This window comes from Mirounga angustirostris, unplaced genomic scaffold (genome assembly GCF_029215605.1).
Source record: "Mirounga angustirostris isolate CCGP_5_RB_7025 unplaced genomic scaffold, mMirAng1.0.hap1 SCAF_15, whole genome shotgun sequence".
Classification (NCBI taxonomy): domain Eukaryota; kingdom Metazoa; phylum Chordata; class Mammalia; order Carnivora; family Phocidae; genus Mirounga; species Mirounga angustirostris.
In genome coordinates, this window is record NW_026991723.1 from 90,538,340 (window position 1) to 90,550,929 (window position 12,590).

Consider the following 12,590-nt stretch of genomic DNA (forward strand, 5'->3'; position numbering starts at 1 on the left):
TACAACAAATGCCATTATTTATTTAGATGTTTCCAAAAATCAAAACGTTTTCAAACACAACTAAGATATAAAATACAGCATAAAATGAGATTTATACCTATTTCCCACATAAAGCAAAAAATTTTTCAGAAATTGTTTTGCCAAAGCCAATTGATAGATGGTATTTTTCTTTCCTCCCTGCAAAGGCATCTACCCCGTCTCAGGCACTGGCCTGCTCAGGGTGGAGGAGGCCAGAATAACCTCTGGCACGGAGGGTGACCTCTGACCACACCCCTCAGCCTCCTGGGGTCAACCTGTTTCTACAAACCAACAAAGGCCTTGTGAGCACAGGGCCGAGAAGGACCCGTACCCTGTCAAAAACGGTAGAGGAACAGACTTGGCCAAGTGTCCTTTGAGAGGACTGCTGTGCTGACGGGGAAGGGGGTGCACCAAGCAATGGCCCTACCAAGGCGGAAACATGGAGTCAGAAACCACCCTTTGTGTGGTGAGCATCCTAGTGCTGGGAAGTAGAAAAGCCCTCTGTCCGTAAGCCATTGCTTCATCTTCGAAAGGCCAGAGGGGTATACAAGTGAGCCGTGGGCGAGGGTTTAGGAACATGTGGGATGAGCCTCCACAGGGGCTGGGGCATGGGCACGAGATCCCGCCCTCAGGCTTGGTGGGTCCAGGCTGCAGAGCCAGGTAAGGTTCTAAGAGCACTGGGGGGCAAAAGTGGGGCAGCTTCCCCACCTCACGCTGGCTCTGGTCTGGCTGGTAGATGTGGATCCTGGCTCAGGACTGAACCCCAGCATCCCCGGGGGTGACCCTCAGGCCTGCACATCTAACTGATGAGCCAGGAGAAAAGACAAGCTTCAGGCAGTCCTCGTTCGAGTTTGGTCAGCCTGCCCCCAAGAGGGTCTGGGGGAGGACCGGGGAGAGGCACCAAGATGCCCCACTCTCCCCTCATGGCGTCCACTACGGCCCCACGAGCGGAGAAGAGCAACAGGCGCTCATACCCCCAAGAAGAGAAACGCAGTGTAAGGCAATGTTAGAAAACTTTAAATACAGGATTAAGATCCAATCGGTAAGGCATCACAAATTGTAAAAAGTAATTTGGGCTGCATTCAGCATAGCAAATAGACAATCAGAGCAAGCGACAGCCTCGTGAGGATGGTACATCGCGGCTGCACAGCCTGGGAAGAATCCCTCCAGCCGGAGAACCGGGCGGGGCGCTCAGCCGGGTCAGAGCTGTGCCCAGGCCTTCAGCAGAGGCTCTGTGTAAAGGTCGGGGGTGAGGTAACTGGTCTAGAGCCCGCTTTGTTGCTGCCCTGCCCCACGCGGCTGCCACTCAGCCCACGCCCCTCACATGGGAGCCAAGCTGCAGACGTGTGGCCAGGGTCGGAGCGTGGGTCCCTGCAGAGGACTTGGGAGCGCCTCCGTCCCCACCTTCAGCCACTAAAGCTCTCGGGGGTTTGCCCTCTCAAACCTCGGCCCCAGTCTGAAGCGGTTTTCTGATGAGTGACTTCCACTGTGGACAGTGGCCGCAGGCACCCCTCCAGTGCAGCGTCATTCTTTGGGTTTGGGTCTCTCTAAATGCCGTCACTGGCCCCGCAAGTATTACAGTGCGGGGCAGGACCAACTCGGAGCCGTGGGGGTGGTTTAAAACCAGGACTTGGACAGTGTGTTTTGATGTTGGGCTGGGCTATCCCGAATCCTTTCATTTTAGTTAAAAACGTAAACTGAAAAAATAATAAGAGGGAGACTGCTTTGAAGGATACACAAATGTATCTGCTCACAGTACAGCTTGAGGCCCCCACCCGCGAACCAGAAACAAAATAGGAAGTGAGGCCCCAGCCAAGCCAGCCACTCGCTCCGAGAAGCCGAGGCCTTGCCTTGGTGAGGGGGTGGGGGTAGATACTGCCATCCAGCCGGCCAGCTCCGAGGGTCAGATACTAGGTGTGAGTCCAGAGCAAATTTAGCCATCAATTTTCAGGTGTCTGCAAATAAACTCTCAAAACATCTGTGCCTTTACCAGGAGGGGAGGGAAGAGGGTACATAAATGCTGGCAGTTTTGTCAAATCCGCCCCGAACCAGTCCTCGATGGCCACGGGTCTCAGCCAGGCAGGGAAGGGGTCTGTTACCACTCTTTCTTCTTCTCATCCATGGAGACGCCCCCAGGACCCAGGGCCACCACCAGGAGCAAGCCTCCGATCACCGACATGGTCTGGAAGAAGTCGTACTTCAGGAAGTCGTGCATGGGCTTATAGACAGGAATGGTCCAGAAGGCGTTGAAATACACGTTGATGGCAAACAGCCAGACGACAAGAGTCAAAGCGGCCAGCTTGGTTTTAAAACCAACGGCCACTAAAATCATCAGAGCTGTGCCCACGATGTTCTGGAGAATCTACATAGGTTGGAAGGTGAGAAATACCAAAGAAGAAAAAAAAAAAGGGTGAGGAAGAAGAGACATACCCTGTTTATAACAGGCAAGTTCCAACTGCCCTTGTCACTGTGGTAGGTGTCGGTGACGTCACAGAGGGGCATGCATTCGAGTGAGCGGTACCGGCGGGGGGCGGGGGGCGGTATATACAGCATCGCTCCAAAGCACGAGCAGTCGGGGCGAGGGTAAAGGAAAGCCTCCTCTGAATGGGCTGTGATTTACCAGGACACACCCGGGTCTGAGCCTGTGGGCCTGCAAGCCATCAAGATACTCCCCAGTGCTTCTCAGAACCGGGCTCCCCCCTCTCGGGAACCTCTCCCAGTCAGGGCACCCAGCGGGCTCTAAAGATGTGCGCTGTAAGCTCCTGGGAACAGGACCGAACCGGCAGCTCTGCAGTCAACACCCGGCACGCACACAGTACGTGACAGAAGTATGAGCAGCGGGCAAGGGAAGAAGTAGTCTGTAAAGAGCCTGGGTCGGCAGCTGGGCGGTCAGCATGCCAGGCAGCGGGTCCCCCAGTGAGGTCAGGGAGATTCTCGACTTCATTTGTCCGCTCTGAGCCCACAAGAGCTTGCGGGTTTTTATTCCTTTTAATAGGATCAAAGGTTTGCTTCCTTTGAACCAACTCGTTCCAACATCATTCCAACAGCCCCTCGATTAGGCTTAGTACACAACCAGAGAAGGGGGTGGGGAGCAGCACCCCTTCCACAGACAGGAGACCTGACCCATTTAAGCAAACAGGAACACTCACCGAGAAGAAGCTGGCGTCAAAGTGAAGGAGGGTCATGAACATCAAGACCAGCAAAACCCTGCCTCCGAGCTGCATGTACTGTTTGGGAGAGCTCTCGCGCATGGTGGGAACGCCTGCGAACATGCTCTTCCCTTCGGAACGGGACTCCGCTAGGAGCAGCAACAAGCCTCCTCCCAGGGCCAGATTCCTGAGAACAGACACACCAGGTGAGTCACTAAGGCTCATCGGGCACGACACATGCCCATCCGACCAGGTCGGGAGATCCTGGCGGGAGCACAGGAAAGGCCCTTAGGTCCCTCTCTCCAAACCACACCAGACCAGCTGGGTGACTGCCTTACACCTGCAAAGGCCTTCCACAGCTGAGGACAGACGCGTCTGTTCTGCCGAGCAGTGACCGGAGCCTGAACGCACTCGGGCCACCCCAGCCCTGGCTCTGCAGTCAACCGGCACCGCGAGCAAAGCGCGGTCATTCTGTCCCTCCTTCCCTCCCTCGGGAACACACGACTGGGAGAGATGGTTTCGTGCGCCCCTGTGCTCGGGATCAGGGGGGAGCCTCTGCCAACACCCCCTACAGACTCAAGCACACTTGGACCCGAAGAAGTTCACTCCCACTGCTAGCTCCTGAGTCGAGAGACACGGAAAGGAAGCTCACCGTGTGGAGCACACGTACCTCATCAAAAACTTCAAGTCCCATAGGATGCTGTAAGCAATCGTCTGGAGGGAACAGAGAACAGAGACAAACTGGAGTCTCAGCATTTTCAAACCATTCGGACTTCTATGGAATTAACTGCAGTAGGCAATTTCTCCAACGTAAGTGTGAGTGTAAGATACACAAACGGTTTAGGACCCCAGGACGGCTCCAAGTTCAACAACCTGGCTCAGCATTTCTCAGGGCGTGCTCACCAGCCCGGGCCTGCTTAACAAGCGCCTGCTCACCGGCGTTGGGCCCAAGGTGGGCTGGAGCGCGGCAGCTGAGGGCACCGGTCGGTCCGCGTGCTATATGTTACACAGCTCATGCGGCTAGCTGGGCCTTACTTAGGAGGTAAAATGGTAAGATCATGTCTTGGCTGTAGCCAACCTTGTGATTTGTCCTCCTGTCAAAGGAAACTCAGGAAGGTGGCAAAACGGTGGCTACCCAGAGCTTGGCACCTTCTCAGGGCACCATCCTCTCCCGCTCCCCTGAGCTTGCTTTGAGCAAAATCCAGTGACTTCTCAGAAAAGAAAAGGAGGTCCAGGCAGAGGGCTCAAGGGGGGAATGAAGCTGAATCCCCAGAAATGCCTTTTTGCAGAAGCTCTGCTCCAAGCACAGCAAGGGAGAGAGAGACCCGGATGGCGTGTCCCGTGTACCTGTAGGGCTATGATCCCAAAGAGCCCGAAGCAGGCGTACTGCACGAAGTTCCTGCTCAGCACCAGGATGCAGCCAGCTGGAAAGGAGAAGGGCAAGGCTCAGGGGGCTGTGGGCGAGTGCCGGGCGAAGAGACGCCACCGGGTCCCTGGCCACCTCACCTGAGCCCCGTGCAGCAGCAGCCCCAATACCCACCCCAAGGAAAAGGCAACTTCCAGGAGAACTGGTGAGAGGCACAGACCACACACGAGTCAACTGGACCTTACTTATCAGAAACACCATTCTAGAAAGTGGATCCCTTGCTCCAGAGAATGGGCCCGTTTCCAGAGTGGGTGGTCCATCAGAAACTCTGCTCTGGAGAGCTTCGGGACAGCCTGAAAAGCGCAGGCCCCTTTCCTGCCCCACAAGGTACAAGGGAGGGGGGCTGCCACCAGAAGGCAGTGGCCGGGAGCAGAAGACCTGAGGCCCACGTGAGCTGCATCCCGGCCTAGCGCTCACCCTTTCCCGACAGCCTGGGTTCTGACGGCTCTGGCTCCTATCCGTGCCCCCCCCAGATCCCCCGCATGTCCCACTCCAGGTGCTTGAAACCGGGACCAAGTCATCTGTAGCAAGCAGAGCACCCACCCGGGGGCCCACTGCCGGGGAAGGAGGGGAGGGAGAGGTCGGCCGTCCCAGGAAACCCCCGGAGACATGCTCTGCCCCGCCCGTCCCGCGCTTCGGGGCCACTCACTCAGCTGCCCGAGCAGGTTGAGGAGCACGAAGGCGGAGGCCAGCGCGTAGCCGCAGCCCCACGTGGTGTCAATGTAGTCGCGCTGCTCGCCCCACTGGAACCACATGCGGACGCCGTCCTCCAGGAACGTGCTGATCAGGCAGAGGCGCGCCACGTGGGGCAGGTACTGCTTGGTGACTCGGAGGAACTGCAGGCCACAGAAACCCAGCTGAGGCGGCCGCGGGACGGACGCTGGACGCCAGGGCGCGCAGGGACCCTCAGCACCTCTCCCTGCACTACCCTGCGGGTCTGCAGGTGCCACCGGCCTGTCTGGCTCAGACCCCCGGGGCGACGGCTACGGCGCCCTTCTGGGATCCCCTGTCGTCTCAGTACCCGTGTGTAGACGGCAACAACGCACGGCATGCATGCTCAGGCGAGGGCCTTGGTGAGTTAGGATCACTGCGTGACAAGGCCCCGCGAGCTCACTAGGGGGCAGCCTCCCCACCTGCGCCCCCGGGCGTCTGCATCGAGTCAATCTCTATTGTGGGCTCTCTATCATGGGCCGTCCTGCACCGAAGGGTGGTGAGCGGCATCCCTGGCCTCTGCCCACCAGATGCCGTTAGCAGCCCCCCTCCAATTGTGACAACCCAAAATGCCTCCAGACAGTGCCACGTGTCCCTTGGTGGGGGGACAAAATTGCCCCCACTCCTTTGAGAACTTCTTCTACAAATGGGCAAACTGAACCCCACAGGGGAGAGGGGCTCGCTCAGTGCCGCACTGACCCCACGCTGCCGGGCTGAGGCTCGACCTGGCCTCCTGGTCACACACGGCTGGGCCCGGGCCTCCCAGCACCCCCGACGAAGCTCAGACCGCCTCTAGACTGAAGAGAGGCATGCACGCTCTTGAGACGGCAGGCCGCTTCGGTGGCAGCCAGGGTCCCAGGCCTCGAGGGCCCCTCAGTTGACCCAGCGGTAAGCTCCCGCGTCTACACTTGGCCAGAACCTGCGGAGCAGTCCCGCGTGCATGTCTCGGCGCCTCCCGGGGCCCGCACCGGACAGAAGGTGGGCCACTGTGCGCGAGCACTGGGAGTGCACACGTGGGACTGTGCAGCTCACCTCCACAGCCCTTCGAGTCCGACAGAGACACACAAAGGGACGAACAGCTGTGTCAACAGCAGCAAAATTCAAGTTGGGAAAATCGCTGGCAAACATCAAGCAGAGAGAAAACACACTTAGAACTTCCTCCTGCCCCGCCGCGAGGTGGACCATTAACAACAGCATAGTTAGGAAACAAACACGCGAGCTGAATCGGGGCACCAATGTCCCTCAGGTCCCGGCAGCCACTTTCTTTCCAACCTCGAAACGAAGTGCAAAGGGAAACCCCACCACACACGGTAACAGCCGCTCTCGGAGGGCTGAGACCCACCCAGTGACGCGTCAGGTAGCAGAGTCTAAAGGGCATCTGTGGGTCTGGCCCCCACAAAGGGACGGTCAAATGACCACCAAAGCCCCTCTCAGAGCTGATGAAACCTTACTGGCACCAACGAAGGTGTATCTAGTATCTAAGAGCGTCTCTTAATTGTTGTGTTTTGAAAAGCTGCTTTCAAGTTCTAGAAACAGCTGATGCTCTCAGCCGTGGGTAACGAGCCTCTGGCTGTTTCGATCAACCCTTAGTTGGCCAACTTTGGCTCGGTCCGCAGAGAAGCCTCCCCTCCCCCCCTCCACCTGGGCCACAGCAGACAGGTCACGGGGGAGGAGTGGGGGGGATTACAGGCAGCTGTCCTTTCTCTTCAGATCTGCTGAGCTTGATTGAGCCCCAAGGTGGCGCTTCTGCAAACGCTTGCTCAGCCCTTGACCGCAGAGGTCACCTGAGAGACAGACGCCTGGACAATGAACCAGGTGCATCGGTGAAGACGAGGCTCGGTGTGAGCGCCGCCAGCCCGTGCCCTGTGGCCGTGGACAAGCCAAATCACTTCTGGAGGCCGGGGAACGGTTATGCTATCCTACAAAGCGAGGACAGCTGGGTTAGTGGTTGCTAAGACTCCAACTTGAAGAAGCAGAGGAGAAAAGGGAAGGAGAAAGAACCTTGTTTAGAAAGAGAGGCCTCGAATGCCCCTGTGAACTCGGGGGCCTACGTAGAGCACACATAAGACGTACGTACACTTGGTGTCCACACACCCCCGCATCAGACCAGGAGGGACAGGGACAGCGGACGCCACCAACCCTGCCACTTCTGCCTCAAGGCCCCCAAATGTTTTCATAAGGCCCGGCAACAATCAACGGTGGTATCGCTCCCAGTCCAGTCCGTGGAGACACACAGACTGCGGCCACGGCGGGACTCCGGGGGAGGCTGAGCCCAAAAGGCAGGCAGACAGACATCGGCGGGGTGCTGAGCTGCCCCAAACTGAGCTGAGAGGCGCTCCTGTGCTCCCCAGTGAGGAGCAAACAAGCCCGCACCCTTGGGCCTCATTCGGAGCCCCCTCCCCGTAAGCACCCCCATTTAACACACGCACTGCTCTGCAGCATGGCCCAAGGGACACAGGTAGTGTTTAAAAGTCTCCGTGAGGAGTCTGTACTCCTAATTTGAGTGTCTGGGTCAACAGGATTAAAGAGCAACGGGGAGACTCCTCCCTTCCCCATGAGACATGCTGAGGAGACAGCTCTGGGCTTAGGGGAAAAAATGCCAAAATTCAGGTTATCTGTGCTGTGAACTAAGCATATATCTCATTTTCAAAATCAGATGCGGTCTAGGCTTAGGGCTGACTATATTTTGTAAGTCAGGCTGCTCCAGACCCTTTTTTTTTTTTTTTTAAGGTTCAGTGACTCACACGTGTGCAAGGTTCTTGGAGATGCCTGTGAAAAGCCAGCCCCACAGAGAGCGCGTGCACAAGCAGGGGGAGCAGCAGGCTGAGGCAGACTGAGGCAGAGGGAGAAGTGCTCCCGGCTGAGCAGGGAGCCCGATGTGGGACTTGATCCCAGGACTCTGGGATCATGACCTGAGCCAAAGGCAGATACCTAACCAACTGAGCCACCCAGGCACCCCTAAACATAGGTTTTTTTCTTCCATGTTCAGTCCAAACAGGTGCTTATTAGAGGCTCGCTGGTTTAAAAGAGGCTCTGGAAGGGTGCCTGGATGGCTCAGTCGGTTAAACGTCTGCGTTTGGTTCAGGTCATGGGTGCTGGGATCAAGTCCCGCATCAGGATCCCTGCTCAGCCGGGAGCCTGCTTCTCCCTCTCCCTCTGCCTGCTGCTGCCCCCTGCTTGTGCGCGCTCTCTCTCTCCGTCAAATCAATAAAAATCTTAAAAAAAAAAAAAAAAAGGTTTAAAAAAGAAACACGAGGCCAGACCCAGTTTTACAGATTCCCTGAATGCATGTCGGTCACAACGGTTCAGACTTGGCCACCGAATCCACATCATGCATCTGTGGACAGCATCCCCTTGCCACAGCAGGGAAGAGCCCCTGAGTCAGTCAAGAGTGATACGGCTCATAAGCAGTGACAGCGTCTGAGGGACTCAGGCAATACAGAAAGCTGAGATTTCCGAGGGTTACTATTCTGGAGGGGATTTCAGAAACACACCCCGCCAGCGCCTTAACTCTGAGAACACAGTGATCACATCCCACAGCCACCTGCAGCCCCCGTGCAACACAGAGAACCCTACTTTCTCTGAGTATTCGCGACGGAAAGGACTGGAGGGAAACAGTGTGCAATTCTTGGTGGAGAACCCTGAGGAAGTGGAAAAGGGCGAGTCAGACCTTCTGATCGCCAGACCGGGGCTGCCCTTCTCAAGGGCCACCTCAAGCCTACACATCCCAGATAATTAGAACTTGTGGTTGGGTGACCTCCCTCCCATCAGGCTGAGTCAGGGCTGAAGCAAGAGTTCAGTGACTCACACGTGTGCATCCACCATGGCCCCAGAGCTCTCCCAGCAAGTTTCCTGGAGTGCTACTCTGTGGGTCCATGCTGCACCTCCAGGTACAGGAACAAGTCAGCAGGCCTGCAGATGGCCTGCCTTTCTGTACCAAAACTCCACGTGACTAAGAGCCTAACCAAAGGTGAGCAGCGACAGGTCACATGGAAGAGAACAGAGCTTGCTTCACTTTCCAGGAAAAGCCTCACTAACCACAGTCCCCCCACGTCTCCACCCCGCTCCCCAGAAGAGACAGGGTGGCTTTTCCTAACCTCCTAAGACGGGCAAGCAGGGAAGAATGAGCTCTCCCTGCCTTCTCCCCTCGCTCCTGATAGCAAAAGGCAGGAAGCCCTGGGAGGGAAGGGGGCACAGAGCAGAGGAACGGGAGGAAAGGATGCTCAGAACCCGTCACCGTTCCCAGAGCTCTACTCACATCCAGCGGCCATCCACGCAGTTAACCCAGAGCCCTAACACCTGTGCCCTACGTACGCCCCAGCACTGTCCTGTCGGGGCCATCCTACCTACCCAACACTTGACCAGAGGCCACGGGGAGCTCCTGGGGGTCAGAGCTCCCAGGACTGGCTCTCTCATGCCAAAGACAGGTAAAAACCAAAGGCCCCAATGGAGAGCAAGGCCCCATTCAGCTTATGTCACCTTGGTGATGAGCTGTCAGGCCGAACCCATTAGGTGCTAATACTCCTGTTTACTGGTGCAGATGTGCTGAATGGCAGCGAGCACCAGCTGCAGGACACAGACGTCATTTTGGATTGCTGAGTTCATTGGTCTCTGGCTCCTTCCAACCTGGTCTCAGATGGCTTCCGGATGCCTAGCGTCTGCAGAGGGCACGCTCAGCATTTTCTCTAGCGCCTGGCTTCCTAGGAGGAGGACACTGTCCCTGGCTGCCCGGGGCGAGGAGCCTGATGCCAGGGATGCAGCTCTGCAGGGGCCTGCCAGCCAGAACTAACCAGGCCGTTGACCCTGTGCTCTCACCTCTGCAGGCCTGAAGGAAAGGGTGCGGGACAGCCAAGAGGTGAGGAGCCCAGCCTTCGGCACTCAGAACTTCAGCCCACCGCGTGCCGTACAAGACCACCCTCCCCGTGGCTGAAGATGGAGGCACTGTGGCCAGCCTCACACGCTCCAGTAACACAGCACTAAGTATGGAGGACCTGGCCCAGAGTTAGTGTTTTGGGATTCTTGTCGTAACTCCTGGAGGAAACAAAGGCCTTTTTAGGTTCCCTCTCAGCAACCCAGACTTCCTGGCCCAATCCTGTCATTTGATTTTTGCTTTTGTTTTCTGAAGACAAGGTTAGAAAAAAACGGGTATGTCACGTTACCTGATCAGTGCCTCTGACATTTCCCCACTCCTTTCAAATGAAATCATTTTCAGTTTAAAAGCCTAGACTCCCAGCACCTTTATCATCAGCGGCTTTGTTTTAATATTATGTGGATAAATGTTAAAAACAAAAACGCCACGGCAGCTTGGCCAGATTTTGTCCACGGGAAGCTGTCACTTTGGATCTGCACTCTCATCTGCCCACATCCTCCTGCGTTGAGCCTGACTGTGGCAGAAGCCGCTCCTGACTCGTTTTGAAGTGCACGAGGGCTACTGCCCTCCTGAGTCCCCCACAAGGGGGCATGGAGGTGTCTTTGGACATCTGCTGCCACCAGCCAGGTGGGCCCTGGTGCTGATAAGCCGAAAGCGGGAGCCCGCGCTGCCTGACAGACACAGCGCTGGGCTGCTCTGGGTGCTGGGTTTGATGCAGTGTGCCCCTTTACAAGGCCAGTCCTTTTCCCTCTTTTTGTGCCAGAAGAACACCAGGCCTCAGAAGCTTGTCCTATGTGGCACCAGCCTCAAAGCGAGGTTGGAGTCTGGGTTTGCCCCCAGGGCCAGGCCCCAGGCCATTCCAGAAGCCCCAGCAGGCCCTGCCTTCCTTCCCAGCAGTAACTTGGTATAGGCAGACCCTGTGTCCCCCTCAAGGGCCTTTCCGGTTCCAAGATTCTGCTTCTTTTGTTTCAAACAAAATGCATGGAGAAAAAGAAGAGAAGATTACATAAAGAGATTTTGAACTTTTTTTTTTTCTTTTCTGTAGGGAAGTTTATCATTTGATCGTTGGCAGCAGCTGGGTTAGAGACATTTTAGCTAGATTTGGTTATGAAATGCACTTGCAAAATCAGGGTTCTCCAGACTGAAGAGTGAGTGTACAGAGCTCCCACAGTCCCCTTGCTGAAAGGCGCCATCTTCTTAGGGAGTTGCTACTTAGGGAAATGAAATCGGGTCACTAAAATCATGTCAATGAAAACTGACAGGGAAGGAAGACGTACTTGGTTGAGAGCTCTCGGTATGAATTGTTTTTGTGAAGGATACAATTTTTAAACTGTGTCTGTAAACACAGAATTGTGACCTTAGGAAAAACTATTTCTTCAAGTTGATATACTTCTTCTCCCCCAAATTGGTTTTAAAATACCAGCTCACAGGAAAGTGATGGAAGGAGAACCCAAGTAGCAGACCACACTAGGAAGATTCAGCCCTCGAGGGGAACAGTGGAAAATCTTGCTCACCCGTACCTGATCAGAAAACACTCATTTATCTTTTTTTTTTTTTTAAATCACACAAACGAATACAAGCCTTCCAATAAACCTAAGCTTCAGAGTTTGATTACTCAATACTACTTCCATAAAAATTAAAAATTTAACCTCACTACTAACTCTGGCCAAACCACAAGCACGTTAAGTGAACTAAGGAACGAAATGACAATTGGGCCAGACCCGAGTCGGCCTTGCAGGGATAAGGCTATTAACCCACAAACATAACGGAATACTTTTACAAGTAAAAGGGACACTAAATGCTCAAGAGCTTAATCAAAAGAGGGTGGAAGCTCTGTTCTTTCCCCTTTCTAGGGTCTGATTCTGTCCAGCCGGTGTGTGTCAGCTGCCCTGCTTCAGCCTCCCTGCTGCTCAGAATGCCACCTGTACGCTCTGGAAGGGAAAAAAAAAAAAAAAACAAACCCAAGAAGATAGGCTTCCCCTTCCTCCCAGGTTTGTGTACAGATAGATACCCATTCAATTCAGTCCCAGGGCAGAGTCCAAACAGGGAGGGAAAATGCTGGGAGGGTCAGAGGGACCCCATGAGTCCAACACATCTGGGAAAGAGCAAAGAAAAAAGTGCTGAGGCGCTCTGTGGCTGGGGCACATACCAGGGCGCCCCCTCTCCTCTGGGAGGACCCCCAGGCCTCCAGGCTGACCAACCCCTGTTCAGAATCAGAGCTCCCCACCCCGCCCCCTAAGAGTGCCAGTGAAAGGGGAAGCGTGCAGGGACCACCCCGACAGTTCAAAAGGGAGAGGGCGCTCCCCGGTCGCCAGACCTGGCCCCAACCAGCGGCGCCCCCCAGGGCCCCGGCTCCTTTCTCAGGAGGGGGCGAGGCAGCCCCTCAACACCCCTCTCCCTCTGGGGGCGCCCAGGC

General features: G+C 55.7%; 1 protein-coding gene across 2 annotated transcripts in view; it reads right to left on the reverse strand.

The window, feature by feature from the left end:
• Positions 1-12,590, reverse strand: part of SURF4 (surfeit 4) — a 13,144-nt gene continuing 554 nt past the window's right edge. The window contains exons 2-6 of one of the 2 annotated variants that reach the window (XM_045883457.2): positions 5,243-5,429; positions 4,515-4,591; positions 3,838-3,881; positions 3,168-3,354; positions 1-2,380 (exon numbers count right to left, since the gene is read on the reverse strand). In XM_045883457.2, the coding sequence (XP_045739413.1) occupies positions 2,114-2,380; positions 3,168-3,354; positions 3,838-3,881; positions 4,515-4,591; positions 5,243-5,429 (762 nt within the window). In that variant the 3' untranslated portion in view covers positions 1-2,113. The remainder of the gene's footprint in view (positions 2,381-3,167; positions 3,355-3,837; positions 3,882-4,514; positions 4,592-5,242; positions 5,430-12,590) is intronic. The other variant, XM_064579142.1, reaches the window with a different exon arrangement.